The 15,407-nt window shown below is 34.8% G+C and overlaps 2 protein-coding genes and 1 long non-coding RNA gene across 5 annotated transcripts; 2 read left to right on the top strand and 1 right to left on the bottom strand.

The window, feature by feature from the left end:
* The first annotated feature begins 506 nt into the window (after window positions 1–506).
* LOC134831099 (S-adenosylmethionine decarboxylase proenzyme) lies at window positions 507–4,639 on the top strand. Of its 2 annotated transcripts, XM_063844745.1 has the most exons (7): window positions 507–769; window positions 1,443–1,529; window positions 2,208–2,694; window positions 2,755–2,847; window positions 2,931–2,951; window positions 3,067–3,222; window positions 3,294–4,639. In XM_063844745.1, the coding sequence occupies exons 1-7, from the start codon at window positions 648–650 to the stop codon at window positions 3,435–3,437; spliced, it is 1,110 nt and encodes a 369-aa protein (XP_063700815.1). In that variant the 5' UTR covers window positions 507–647; the 3' UTR covers window positions 3,438–4,639. The 2 variants fall into 2 exon arrangements, with proteins under 2 accessions (XP_063700815.1, XP_063700816.1); XM_063844746.1 differs by lacking the exon at window positions 2,931–2,951 and having other exon boundaries at window positions 3,294–4,637.
* A 949-nt stretch (window positions 4,640–5,588) lies between these two features.
* On the top strand, window positions 5,589–6,731 carry LOC134831528 (uncharacterized). Its single transcript, XR_010162002.1, has 3 exons — window positions 5,589–5,923; window positions 6,011–6,105; window positions 6,174–6,731. It is a non-coding gene; the product is annotated as an uncharacterized LOC134831528 (long non-coding RNA).
* An 807-nt stretch (window positions 6,732–7,538) lies between these two features.
* Window positions 7,539–15,179, bottom strand: LOC134832616 (protein sickie). Of its 2 annotated transcripts, XM_063846707.1 has the most exons (10): window positions 15,073–15,179; window positions 14,571–14,709; window positions 14,290–14,476; window positions 14,086–14,233; window positions 13,772–14,026; window positions 13,079–13,296; window positions 12,856–13,013; window positions 10,468–10,551; window positions 8,541–10,406; window positions 7,539–8,482 (listed from the first exon to the last, which is right to left on the bottom strand). In XM_063846707.1, exons 2-10 carry the CDS (start codon window positions 14,658–14,660, stop codon window positions 7,901–7,903), a joined length of 3,588 nt encoding a protein of 1,195 aa, XP_063702777.1. In that variant the 5' UTR covers window positions 14,661–14,709; window positions 15,073–15,179; the 3' UTR covers window positions 7,539–7,900. The 2 variants fall into 2 exon arrangements, with proteins under 2 accessions (XP_063702777.1, XP_063702776.1); XM_063846706.1 differs by lacking the exons at window positions 12,856–13,013; window positions 13,079–13,296; window positions 13,772–14,026; ... (2 more) ...; window positions 14,571–14,709; window positions 15,073–15,179 and adding an exon at window positions 10,641–12,456.
* Window positions 15,180–15,407: the final 228 nt, after the last annotated feature.

Consider the following 15,407-nt stretch of genomic DNA (forward strand, 5'->3'; position numbering starts at 1 on the left):
GATAATTTTATAACATACAAAAAATTATAATTTTATCGATTTAAATATTTAAAATAAATGATAATAATCTTGTTAAAAATTTTATTTATTTACAAAATAATTTTAAAAAATTTTGTTCTATCAAATCTTTCAAAATATGTATATAAAATTTGAAAAAAATTAATAAAACACAATTTTGTCAGTTAATTTTTCGTATAAAATTCATAAAAAATCATTTAAAAAACAATAGATAATTTTTTAAAATTTTAATGGAAATTAATGAATTTATCTTAAAATCTCATAGTTTCCAGAAGTTCTCAAAGAAAGAGAATAAAAAAATCAACGACAAAACATTTCAAAATGAACAAAATCAGATCATCTGTTGTTGCTCCATTGCGCATGTGCCCCATGTGATTGTATGGGTGTACGAGCAAGGGAGACAGCAGGACATCCGAGCGAGATGGGCAATGTGCAGAAGGGTATCTGGCAATGTACAGTTGAAAAATCCTCAGTTTCGCTAAAAGTTTTTTATCGATAAGAAGCAAAAGGCGCTCCTCTCTCGCGGACGGTATAATATATATTAAATAAAATTCAATATTACACAGAAAAATTTTTTGAGGAAAAATACAGTAAAAAAATCCAACAATTTGTCTTGATATCACCAAGTCATGGCGGAAAGTGAAAATATAGGTGGTAATGACCACTTTTTCGAGGGTGTTGAGAAACTCTTGGAGATTTGGTTCGCTCCAAATCCAAAAAATAAAAATGCGGATTTGAGAAAAATTCCAAGGTTAGTGTCTGACTCGTCGTCGTCGTCGTCGTAACACACACACACAATCATGCACGCGTGTATGTGTGTTGTATAACACGGGCACAAAACGTGTCTGTTCTTGTGAAAAGTGAAATTAAAGGAACGCTCTCGATTTTCCCTTGTCAGAGCCAAAAAGAACTTTTGATGCAATTGCAAACGCGAGACGCGACATTTCCGCGCATTTCTACGGGATTTGCACCGCAAATCAAAAGATAAATATTTTCATTATCGATTAGTTTCACTTCGCCGTCGTCGTCGTCGTGCGTATTGTTCGAGAACACACTAAAAACAACAACAACAACTACGAAAAAAAAAAACAGAGTGCCCAATATTATTTTTTGTGTGTACGGAAAGGCAAAGCGATGACATGAGCATCAAAATAATAATAAATCGCGTAAATAACAGACGGAACGCGCTGCCACTCTTACCGGCTTTTTCTCATTTAAAGTTCTTTATTTATTTTTCGCAATATTATTATATAACAATTAATCGTCGTTCGTTTGTGTTTCGCTTCAAGTAAACTTTTCGTCTTCGTATCGCATGTCGCGCAGTGTGAACGCGGTTCTAACGTCTTATCGTGTGTTTATTCACTGATTCATTTAATTATTTCATCATGAAGTGCAAGAAAACTCACAAAAACCTATTTTTTCAGACCCTTATGGGATGCACTTTTGAAGTCGGTACGTTGTGAGATCATTAGTTTCACCCGGAATGACAACATTGATGCCTACGTTCTGAGGTAAGTACTCTCCGTTCAAAGGTTAATGCTCTAGAAACTTTCGCTGTCAGCCTGCCTTGTGCCTATCAACATCCTTATCTGCTTCATTTACATCTAAAACGGCAAAATTGATAATCAGTGAAGTGCTCTGTAACTGATAACGCTTCTTTTTCCACAATTAATTTTACAATTTTTGTCTCGAATGACTATTTTTACATTGCATAGCAATAAATCCAGATTAAACTTGATCTTTGGACACAAACTGGAATCTTCGGAAATAGGTCAGTTGCGATTGTATCGATGAAAAATGGTTCGATGACTGTATCCTTGCCTTGAAACTGTGTCGAATGTAGCTTATCAACCGGTAATGAATGAATTTTATAGTGAGAAATTAATCAGTAACGAAAAAAAATGCTTAGTAAAGGTCTTTGTTACTTACGTTTTATGCGATTTTGATTGAATTGAGTCGATTTAAATCGCTAAGAGGGCAAAAAATAGCAGTTTTTGTTGAAAGCAGGCACAACGAGTTTCTGGAAATATTTTTTTTCTTGAAATATGACATTAATTACTTTAAAAATTTATGGCGCGTTATTGAAATCGCTTCATATTTCAATGATTTAGCTTTTTGTTTAATTTAAAAAAAATTATAAAAATATTTAGATTTGATTGAAATAAACAAAAAAAAATCTGTCTTTGCAGCGAAAGTAGCATGTTCGTCTCAAAGAGACGCTGGATCTTGAAGACATGCGGAACAACAACACCCCTTCAATGTTTGCAGCCGTTACTTGATTTGGCCGTTAAAATTGGCGGTTATGCCGAAATCGAAGATTTATTTTACTCGCGCAAAAACTACAAGAAACCCGAGTTGCAATGTTCGCCGCATCGTGCATTCGATGAGGAAGTTGCATTTTTGGACCAATATTTCGAGGATGGCCGTGCGTATTCCTTGGGGTCCGTAAACGGGGATTGCTGGTATTTGTATACAGTATGCCGCGGGGGAGGAGACTCGTCACTCGTCATGGATAACACACATCCGAAAAATTCCAACTTGATTGAGCAAGTGGCCAACAACAATAGTCCTCCCGATCCCGATCAAACTATCGAGATTCTCATGACGGAACTCGATCCCGAAATTATGTCTATTTTTACAAAGGATGAATGCAGCACAGCTAATGAAGCTACTGAGGTAAAATTGTCATTTTATTTATTAAAAATTGAAATTTATGAATTTTTCATGTACTTACAGAGAGCTGGTATCCATAAAATTATTCCAGGAATGGTTGTAGATGATTTTCTCTTTGATCCATGTGGTTACAGTATGAATGGCGTCTTGAAAAATGTAAGTTTCTCACTTCATCTCACCTCATAATGGCAAGAAATTAACAAAAAACTCTTTTCTGTGTTACACGCGTCTAAATTAAGTGTGGAAAAGGATATTCTAATGTAAGTTTTTGTTTGTTTGGTAGACAGCTGCGTGTGTTTTATCGCTTTTTTCATAGCTTTTGTGCGTCAAAGTAACATTTTCGGTTCGTTTCTGACGAATTTTCTCTCTTTTCAGGGTTGTTACATGACCATCCATATTACTCCAGAGCCGGAGTTTTCGTATGTTAGCTTCGAGAGCAACATATCTTCCGCCAATTACGGCGATTTGATTGCACGTGTCATCGAGACGTTCCAACCAGGCAAGTTCGTTGTCACCATTTTTGCGAACAAGGTAAAAAATTTCTTTGCTGAGGTAATATTTTTGGATTTTTAATGAAAAATTTTTGTTTTTTTTTTTTGTAGACGTCTGATGCATTTACTGCTTCGCGCGAACTCGAACATCACACGTCAATCAAGCAGTGGAAGCGTGACGAGTTGCAATTCTGTCGTTTTCCGACATACGACTTGATTTACGCGCACTACTACAAATTCAAGTTCCCCAGCTGAGGTTTAAAGAACGAGACTCTGATTGCTGAAGGGGTCGTACGAAATGATTGCAGCAAACAAACCAATTTTACCGATCAACTTACACAAAAATCCTCCAAAATTCTTTCCGTTCAGTCATTTGTGTCACTTTTCTCGATGATTTTCCTTTATTTCAACCAAATCTTCTTACGCGATGATCAAACTACTTCTTCAAACAACAACAACAACAACAACGATGAAAATGATGATGGCATTCAAAGAAAGCAGAAGTTCATTTCTGTACCGCACTTTGGACCTACCATCCGAAAGTCTCTCAACACGTTCGTGGGCAAACACCGGTTCTCTTTGACGGCTTGCGTTAAATTGATCTCGTTCTCAATCATTTTATTCTCATTGTGGACCGACAAGATTTCCTGAAACTGATCCACGCCCATGCTTCAGAAAAGCATCGACATTCATGAAATTCATTGCTGATGGCGTCCGGATACGTCGTCATTGTCTCACTTATTATTATGATTTACAGTGACAAAAGTTGATTTTGTTCAAAGTTTATTATTATTATTATCGTCAGTGCACTTTCCAACTTTTTGTTTTAGATAGCATTTCTCATTCGTAGGAATATGTGAAACTTGTTGTGACAAAAGATTGATTTTAAATTAAAAAAAAAAATAACATTAAAAATGATGAAAAAGCCAATATAAAATGTGAAATTAATTTGGGAAACCGATAGAAAAACAAAATGTGATAGTGAATCTTCTATTTCAAAAAGCACACAAAAGATATTTTATAAAAAATACGTTGTTTCAATCATGAAATCAATCATTTCAACCAATCTTGTACTTAATTAAACAACATATTAAGAGTTGTGTTTAATAATAATAATAATATTGTATCGAAAAAAATCATGCACAAAATCATAATAGAGAGAAAAGGTTCCAAAAGTACATCAAAAAGTGGTAGAAGTTTGAATATAATATTAAAAAGTATATTATTATAATACTTACAAAAAGTTTATATAATATTAACATTTATTATAAATGACAATTTACCCCGTAAAATGCATCTCATTCCACAAATTTGATCATCATCCGTAACATTTAAATTTAAAAAATAAATAATCTCTTTTTATCATCATCATATTGATAAAATAATATCTTACATAGTTTTACTTCATTCATATATATTACAAATAATATATAATAATAAATAACATACAAGACAAAAGAAGACAAAAAAATTAATAATTTCATTCAAATTATAATAAAATAATATTAAAAATTCATGTTTATGTCTGTATAAGAATAAATCAATTTTAAAAGATTATCATATACAAACTATATATTATATATATTTTAACATATAGATTGAAGACGACAAAGTAAGAAAAAAAAACAAGAATGATTTTAAGTAAAATACAAACTAAATATGTATAATGTAAGATTTGCTCATAAAATTTGCTCCAAATTCGTTCCTCAACATACATAATTAAATTAAATTAAACTAATTATAATATTTACCTGAAATATAATCTCCTAAATATGATTAAAATTTAATAGCAACCGACTTTCTTCTTCCATACAAATAACAATTAATTAGCATTTTTATTGGAGCAAGTATTTAGAGCTATTTATAATTAAGTTCTTGGTAATGAAATGAAAAGCGGAAACAAAAATGATTGAAACATATATAAAAAATTAAAAATAAATATTAAAAAATATATATCCAAAAAATTTTTTGCTAAAATTAAAAAAAAAATATTATCATTGAATGATATAAAATAAATTTATAAAAAAAATGTTCAAAAATACATAAACCACCCAATGTTATAATAATATTAATTATTATTATAATATTATAAAACAAAGTAATAATGGATTATTCACAAAAATAAATGATATTTCAAATAAAAATAAAAAAAAAACTGTTTTTTTTGTCCTTTTAAAACCGGTAAGTAATAAATCCTGAAGGACAATGGTTGCCTTAACAATACAATGGAACAAATCATATGCTTCACAGTAGATCTCATAACAATTATATACATTTACGCACACTCTTGCAGACTCTTTTATGTATATCAATATCAAATTTTACTCCAACACAGTCACGCTCCTTCCTATCTTTGTTCTATTCTGTATTATGTATCAACTTTACCACCACCAACACAGCAATTCACAATTCATTCCTTCCATTCACAACTTTTGTCACGAAAGTTCAGGCGAGTGTTGAGAAATGTCGTCTCACTAAAAAGAAATAAGTTTTGAGCGAAAAAATTTAGAATTCTGTGTTAAAAACTCGTTAAAACGGAGATAGAAGACAAGTGTACCTCATGAATATTCTTGAGCGATTTCCTTATCTGCCGAAATGTTGTCTGTGTATAAATTTAAGAACGGGATGCATTTTAGTGGGATTCGTATCAATTATTTTTCATTTGACATTCGTTATAATCCGGGACATTACGGTGCTGATGTCGGCTAGGAATGCCAGCAAACAACGAGCTGACGATACCTGTAAGTGTCTCTTTTGTGTGTTAACATTGAATTTAAATTAACATTTTTTTTTTGTTCTTCTTTTGAACTTTTTTTTCTCTCTCACAGCATACACCCTGTTGTTAATACTGCTGGTACAAACAGTTTGTATGCGATTGCCGGGTGTGTTATGTTCCTGTTGTACAGTCGCTGGAGCTCTAATGGTAACATTTGCATTTTTAAACAATAAAATAAAACATCTTCATTTACTTTTGTTTCAAAATTTACACAGGAAAGCATTTTTGTGATCAAAATTTCGGTTTGGACGAACTTTTATGTGCTCATATCGATCGGAGTCGGAGTCGTGTTGTGTGTCGTGCAGCTTTTTGTGCAACCCATGGCCGTATTTGTTCTCGTAATCCTGTTTGATCTGTTGCTATTTGTCTTCCTGCAATATTTTTTCCTTATCATCAACTCCTTCTATCACTATCTCATGCAAGTGAAGCAGATAGAGGAGCAAGAATCCTGTTATGTTACGTACAATTATCCGCCCGGTGAATAATTTTATTGATTTTTTTACGCTCAAACTTTTTTGTGAGTCAGACTTTCTTATACATATTATTACGATATTACAAATATACATCATAAATTGTATCATTATATACATCACTTAGTTACTTATGGTCAATTTAAAATTGAATGGATGCCAATTAAAAACATTTACCTCAAAAACATGACTAAAACATGGCCTAGCCCTCGTGCAGTGCATAACGTGAAATCTCAAGTGTATATAAAATTTATTAGATTAGTCTCTTTTGTAATCCAAAAAATATATATATTATTACAATAAAAAAAATGAATAGCATTTTATACAAAAAACAACTTTTTTTCAATTTATGTTTTTAAAATGAAGCCATCAGGTAAGAAAAAACATTTTTTTTTGTTATTTATCAAAATGACACAATATCTTTATTATTGACTTTATATTTTTTTATTATTTTTTAATTTTGACTTGAGTTTTAGTATTTATTTTATTATTATTTTTATCATATATAATATATATAATGTCTCTTTATGTTTAATTTTTATATTTTGTTTGGTTGTTTTTCATTATTTTTTTATTAATAACTAAACAAAATAAATTGTTAATAATAATTGTATTTAAATGTCAGACCACAACAAGCTTGGAGAGGAGATAATCTTTAGCATATCTAGCGATTATAATTTATCAATTAATTATCATATATATTCATTTTTAAATTAATTTTAAATAATTCGCACATAAAGCTCTTGTAAATAAATTTTCATATAATTTATAAATTGCAATAAACATAACATCATAAAGCTTGTGGTGATTTGATATTTTTTTGATTAGTAATTTTTTTTTATAATTTTTAACGCAACGGAAAAATCGGGAAAAGGGGATGTAGGATCGAAAAATTTTCCATTTTTTACCCGTTGAGTTGTAAAAATATCTTAGAACTATTTTTTCTTCATTTTTATTCTTAATATCGCTTCGAGTATAAAAAATTTGCTAATTAAAGTTCTAAGAAAAGCGTATCAAAAAATGTTTTTTAATATATATTTATATTTTTTTAAACACATAAAAATTTTTAATAATTTTTTTGATTACTTAGTTTTTCGTTAAAGGGTCGAATTTTAGTTGAAGAATTATTAGAGTTGAAGGGAAAAAGCGTTTGTAACAGACAATAAGCCAAAAATTATGTTTAGGATAAGTTATTGAATGAGCAACGAAATTAAGCGACGTCTTATGTATTATGTACGTATAAAAATTAGCAAGGCATTGTTGTTGTTAATTTTTGTTGTTACTCTTATAATGTTACACTTCAAAAAAGGTATAAAAATCTTCTTTTTGGAAAAACATCTAAAGCATTTTTCAAGTTGTATATCCTATATAATATTGATATTTTTTGTTGTTGTCTTCATAATATGTGTGAGTGTTTAGTGTGTATATATATAATTTGTTTGATTTTCTTTAATTTTTTTTTTCTTAAATATCTATTCTATGCCAGCTGAACTATCGTGTGTCATATTAGATTCGCAATCGGAATCGTCTTTGTTGCCATTGCAATTTGCAGCTTCCTGCAGGCGCATCAACATTTCCAATAGCGGATCGTTATCATTATTGCCACTAACCATGCCCTCCAATCCGATTTCCTCGACAGTGATTTGTTTCAATTTTGGCACACTTGTTGGTCTTACGGGCCATGGCCATGATTCGCGAATGAAGGTGCACGGATCGGTCCATGTACCACGCCGACCATACAATTGGATTCCTTCGCGCACAACCTCGACGATATATGGCACAAGCTTCAGATTCCACAAATTGATGAAAAATTGTTCAGATTCGGCGGAATCCAGTGGCACATCGAGGAATAAACGAGGACCGATAGTAACGTCGCTACTGCAATGCGTTTCGAGAACGCTGTTTATGTGCTGCCACACCAATGGTAACCAAAGTAATTGTGCTTCAAGTTGTGGATTTGATTTTCCTCTCACTAATTCCAATAAGTAGAGTTTTCGGCGTAAGTAACGGGCGAGCAGACCTTTCACGGGATCCATGTGATTCGCGAGGAGGATCTAAAAAAGGATTTTAATTAGTAAAAAATTCAAATTTAACAAAAAATGATCATCTTACCCATCTAAAGTTATGATGCAACTGTAAATTCGTCGCATTGCATGTCGATTGAGACATCGTGGCGATCAAAAATGGCAGTTTTGGTCCCGCATTCAGCAACGAAGAGAACACATCTCCCAATTCGTTTGCCGTATGCAAGTTTTCAAGGATAATAACTGACGGCAATTCATTCTCTCCATTCATTGCCTGCTCGGAAATGTGTCCCAAATATTGCTGCAACTCCTTATTCGACTTGTTATCGACATTAAATGTCGCAATTACATCACTATCGGACTTCTCGATGAGAAATTCGGCGAGTTTTCGTGCCAAATAGGACTTTCCTGTGCCACTTGGTCCGCACAAGATCAACCGACGATGTTCAATGAGCAAATTCACGTAACGATTTACGATGCCGCGCGGCACTAACGAATCAAATGCCAAACTACTGACGCCTTGCAAGCAAATGTACAACGTATTTGTGTGTCCCACGATATATCCGCACGGAAGTAGCTCGGGCAAACCCATTTCTGGTCCGCGTTTCGCTTCGCCCAGGTAATACGACGAAATCGAGTCCGTATTGAGACCCAGATTTGATCCGGGATCTACTTTAGCTAAATATTCTTTAAATGTTCTCCTAACTACGTAGTCCAAGTTTTGCCATGTTGTTTTGCCTGATATGTAGGTATATGATATCACAAATTCACTCGCGTCTGTTACGAGATCCTTTTCCGATGACGACACGTCGTTACTTAGCTCATCCGCGTACTTGTCAAAACACTCTGGTTGTCCAAGAAAAACGGAAATTGCGATTTTCTTTCCGTCTGGGATTTCATCCATGCCAGCGGATAAAATTTCTGTCTCGGGAATCGTTGATGTCGACAACTTTGTGAACTTTACGGGACTTTGCAAGGCATCGTCGTCTTTTGTCGTCGGCAACGGCTGTAAAATCGACAACATTTCATTCAATTGTGAATCCAGCATTTGTTCAATTTCTGACGTATTCACGGGTTGCACATTCGATCCCGATTTATCAGTTGCCAAACTAAATCTCCGATCGCCTCCATCTGTCGTCGAGGGACTTGCCGGTATGCCAAGCGATGCATCGCTGCCCGCAAGTGAACGACTCGTGATGAGTCTTTGCAGTCTTTCGTTATTTTGTTTCAAATTTATCATTTCTTGTCGCATCTTCATGACAGTTTCCTTCAAATTTTCCAGTTGACTAGCGGAACTCAGCGCTTCGAGACGAATATCGGTAAGAACCATGTCTTTTTCCCGTAATTGCTTCTTCAGATCTTCAACCACGGGATTTCCTTCCAAATCTAACGCGTCGATTGGATTCGCGTTATCAATTATCGTAACAGGTTTTTGTGGTTCCACGTGATTATTTTCCATTGTTGGCATCTTTGGTGGCAGTTCGGGCGACATGACATGCGAATGTTGACTACTTACATCCGTGTTGGAGCCCAAATTCGAGTGACTCGACATCTGTCGATTGGATCTATCGACTTTTGTGATTTTGGCATTTCGCGAAAAGGCTTTCGAGAATGAGCTACGTAGCCAGCCTTTCTTTTTCTTCTTGTCATTTGAGCATCCGGAACTGATGGAGTTCAGGGAACACATTGAATCGCTACTGAGATGTCGTTGGAGCGTCGATTCGGATGACGGTAAGCGTCCTACGTGCTCCGTGCTGTTGGTATTTTTCATTTGTGCGTTATTTGCTTGTTGTTGCTGCGTTTGTGGAGTGTTTTGCTGCTGTTGCGAATTAGCTGCGACATTATTTTGGTTTTTGACACCCATACTTTGCATGTGCGCTGTTGTAAGACCTGCTTGAATCGACTGTTTTCTCAAAAGTTCAATCGTTTGACGCATTTCCAGGATCTCCGAATCCTAAAAAAGTGAAAAATTATTAACAATTTGCATTAAAAATTGATTAAAAGTGAAAATTTACCTTCTTTTCTGTAGTTGCTGTCAATTGTTGCAATCGGGTCGTCATATTTGACAAACTTTGCTCGAATGCAGAAACAACATGGGCCTGTAAATGAAAGAAAAATTAATTAGAAACACGTTAAAATAATTAAAAAAGATGGAAATAAGCGAAAAAAGTCATCTAGCAACATTCACCTCTGTTTCATACAACGGCGGACAACTCTGACGATTATCTTTTTTGATTGCCAATTCATACCACGGCACTTTCGGTTTCGTTCTTACGGTATTTTGACACCCTATTTTGCAACTCATGATATCAAAATAATCTAATTGAGCTTCGTTAAGTGATCCCGTCGATTTTCCCGCCGTCAAATGTTTTTCCCCATCATTTTTCTTCTGATAACCGAATGTCGCATATCGATTCATCGACGGCTTATTGCTCGGACCAAAGTCTAAACTCACGATATCCGAGGCAGATCGTCGCCCAATTCGACTGCTATAACCATCACTACTTATATCACTAAATTCGCTAGATCCTATGTTTGTACTGTTCGCCAGGGGAACCAACATGGGTTCGGCATAGATAATCTCGTTGTTGGCGGAAATATTGTTACTCGTGTTACTACTGTGGAATGTTCGAGATTGAAGCGTTGCTGATTTAATCGGTGGCTTACGTTTCGTGACTGACTCGTCGTACAACGAGTGGAATGTCTTAAGTTTCGCGAGACTTTGGTAGTCTCTCGGTGGCGGAGGCGGCGGCAATGGCACCCGAAACGAATTGAAATTCGCATAAATTGGCGATTGCGGTACATTTTGGTACAACGGCTCGCATGGAAGTGAAGTGAATGACTCCGTGGGACTTCGAGGGCGCGTATATAAATTGATGTCTTTCGTTTTGGAACGGAATGTATTGAGTCGATTGATGTATTGGGGCGACTTCAAAGGCGGAAGGGAGTAATTATAACCGGAAATACTGTCGTTCGTTTCATTTAAATTTGCAAATTCGTCGATTTCGTCGTCGTTGAGTTTCTTCGGAGACGAAGACGATGCCAGCGACGCACGAGAACTGTACTTGATGTTATTGTTTTCCGTACTAATTGAATCTAATTGAGTTAATATCGTATTATTATTGTTATTATGCATCGCTAAGCCATTGCTGGATGATGGCGGCGGCGTGACAACAGACAAATCTGATGTAGATCGCGTTTTTGGCACCGATGCACGTTTGAGCGATGGATGACGGAGTAATCCGCTGCGTCGAATTGTTGCGTATCCATCCGGAATTCGTTGACTCGACGATGTATTGTTGTTGCTGCTGCTGCTGCTAAGAGACATGTTTTACAAGTTTTTCGCTACGTTTTCAAGAATTCGATACTCCAACTTGATACATGTCGATAATCACTGCTTGCTTGTTGAACACGATTTGAATGATACTCTGTTAAGTCATTGAAGCTGAATGAGTGACACTTTTGGTATGTGCCAATGCACACCCTGACTGATAACATTCACTTGTTGTACTTTGTTGTAACCTTATGCCACTTTAGGCATTGTTCAAATAATGGTCGTAAATCATTCGGAGAACGACAAAACAAACATGAATAATGAACAAACGACAAAAAACTTAATTGACAATTGATTTTTTCTCTGTGTTTCTAAGAAGGTTCGTTCTACGGCACTGCAAGTCTACGACTACGAACAACAATGGCGATCATCTGGATGACATTATTTTGCTGCAACATCTCATTATGATCGCGTAACTACTCGATTTGCTCGTGCCCACAAGATTTTTATGTAGGCAGGTGTTTGAAGGTCTCACGAAAAAGAGATTAGATCACACTCCGTACTCTACCGAAACGCGAATTCGATCATTCTGATTGGATTGTCACGTTAAAATTATGCTAATTTTCGCTTAAGATAAATTTCTCGACGTTTTGATGGCAGAAATTTTGTTCCTTGTCGTCGTTATGAGTTTATTATTGAAATTTTGTTCCGTAGACGAAACACACGTAATTCGATCGTAACATTTGCGTTTCTTCTTTCATACTGAACCAACACAAAACTCTACAATTTTATTTGTTATTAATTTTTTTTCAACTTTGCTTCATCCACTCATGATTTTTACACACAAACACATTCAAAACCAACATGAATGAATGTATTTGTGAATGAATTTGAACGTGCTGGTAGTAGTGCAGATCAATTCGTTACAGAATATTGAATGAAAATTAACTTTTTTGGGCGACAATAAGGTATAGCTGATTGATTTTTGATGCATTTCATTCAAAAGTTGGACCACACTTGAATTTCCCGTCAAGAAATAATTTTTTAAAACTTCTTTTAGAACAACTTCCTTCATGAACCGTTACTAGATGACATTTTAGACAATTAAAAACTTCAAAAATTCACTCACATTGGTACTTAGTTGACTAGATAGACTCATGACTTGTTCCCGAGCGATCGATAATTCACGTTTTAATCTTCGAACTTCATGGAATTGTTTTTCCTCAACTGATCCAGCGTAAAGTGATGAAGATCCTCCCGACAGTAATGAGGCTTGACTTCCATGTACTACAAAAAAACGTTGAAATTTAATAAAAATTCATGAAATTCACGTTAAAAAGGTGAAAACTTACATTCATCATTCTTTTTGCCATGTATCCGACTTGCTGTATTAGTCGGCGACATAATCCCCGGAATGCCTCTCGTAACAGGCGTCGGAGAAGTTGGTTGACTCCATGCGACAATTCCATCATTTGGAACAGATCCAATTGGCAAGCAGTAATAAGGTTCGATTTCGACATCTTGGCCTCGACTTAACATTGATGGATACATTTTTTCCGATTTTGTGGATCTATTTGACGAGGAAAAAAATTATTAAAATTCATTTTTTTAAGAAAAAATCGAAAAAAAGGGTGATGTTTATCCCAATTTGTTCAAAAAAAGAATTCAGCACTCCGTTTTATGTGAAATAATATCGTAATTAACAGAAAAATGCTGTATCTTTTTGATAATTTTTTAAAAATTTTTGATTTTTTGAGGGAAATCATAAACTGATGGATGATATACCTTGGATATGTCCTTTCTTTCAAATAGCTGTTGTAATGTAATGTCAAAAAAATGTAACATGAAATATTCGAGTTAGTAAATTTTCCGATTAAATGAAAAGAAGCCACCCAAATTATAAAATTTCGTTACAAATAAGCAATTTTGTACATTTAAAGCGGTTTTTGTTTAGACAAATGCAGTTTTTTTTATGAGACAAGCACTGAACTGAGCAAACTTAAACAAAATTTATGATAATAACAGCTAAATTTGAAGTTTCTTACCTAATACTGTTACTTCTATTGAGTCGCGGGCTTTGCATAAGCGACGCAGAGTCTCTGTGATGCAACACCTTATAGTTTCTTGGAAGACATGGTGATGAGACAACCGACTCTATGGATTCGCCATCCGATAATCGACTTGCTGTGTTGCTCTTATTCAACCACATGCTGTACGTACTGTAATCGGACTTGACTTCGGCGTACGTTTGGGTATCTGAGAGACTTCCATCGTACTTAATTGGACCGCGATTGGTCATTCTACATCGAAAAAAAAAATTATCAGTAACTTTTCAACCAGAAAATGACCAAAAAATTACCTGTGATGTTGAAAATGATGCATATCTAAACCGGATTTGGGTAAACTGCGAGTTCCTAAGCCAAAACGTTCTTTCACGGATTGACTTAGTTGGGCAGCTCCTTGTCCAGTTAGTGAAAAACTGCGATATTGGGGATGGTGAAGGGCTTCTAAAAGGAAAAAATTGGTTAAAAAATTAATTTTTAATGAAAACAAAGAAAATTACTTTGTTGAAAGTCTGTGCTCGCAGTTTGTGTTCCGCCAGACACCTTTAATTTGTTTGTGCGAGGAACGGCGGAGACAAGTGCCGTACGACTCCCTTGCGGAATGCCTTGTTTTGGTCGGGCAACGCCTTTGAGATGTGACGATGGCGATCCTCCTTTACTTTCTTTAATCTTTTCGCGCGACGAGACCTTGACGTGAATGAAAAACAAGAGAAAAATCGTTAATACTTAATATGCATGCGAAGGATAAACGCAGAAAAAATCAATAAACTTTGATTAGTACCTGTTGATTTTGACTTTGCTCATACTGCTCCTGTTGTTTTGCCCAGAATTCTTGTTTGTTATTGACATTTGCGTTACTTTGTGCTTCCATTGGTGTCTCTTGGGCATGTTCCAGTATGTTTTCAACACTCGAAAGACATCTAGAACGGCAAAAAATGACGTGAAACGGATGACGCAAAAGCTTTTAAACAATAATTTTTTCCTTATCGCTTCATTTCCTTTCACTCTAATCAATTTTTCTCCCTTGCATGTGCCAGTTTTGTCATCGCCAACAGGCTACCGAGCGATAAGTACGACAAAAACCACAGACAGACAAATAGGCAGACACAATGAGATATGTTAACAACCGGAAAACCATGTCAAATTATTTGCGATAAGTGAATGGCTTTCTGTATAGATAACATGGAAACTTTTTTTTCTCTTTCCCGTCGCCCGTAGTCGCACGAAAAAAAGGATTCGATTTTATTGAACAATTTTACGGAAATTTTATGCAAAAAACCCACCTTTAGTACACTCTTCACTGATCGATTTTACTACAAAACAACAAAAAGCTTGTTCCCATTATTTTCTACGCTGCCTCAAAATAAATTATTGTCAGCCATGTAATCGATAATGAACGTGCTTTCGCAGAAAATTGTATTTCGAGCACTTTGTATCACTAAATTTGCATTGTTAGGTAAATTATTTCGCTAATACCGACATCTACGACACACATAAGACGAAATTTTGTAATTTTTTCATCTATTTTGCACTTTTTTGTCTGATAAATTAACTTTTTTTTGTTGCGGAACGAACAAAAATGCGAAGGGTGGTTTTCATAGCAAGAGAATCAATGAGT

This window comes from Culicoides brevitarsis, chromosome 2 (genome assembly GCF_036172545.1).
Source record: "Culicoides brevitarsis isolate CSIRO-B50_1 chromosome 2, AGI_CSIRO_Cbre_v1, whole genome shotgun sequence".
NCBI lineage: Eukaryota > Metazoa > Arthropoda > Insecta > Diptera > Ceratopogonidae > Culicoides > Culicoides brevitarsis.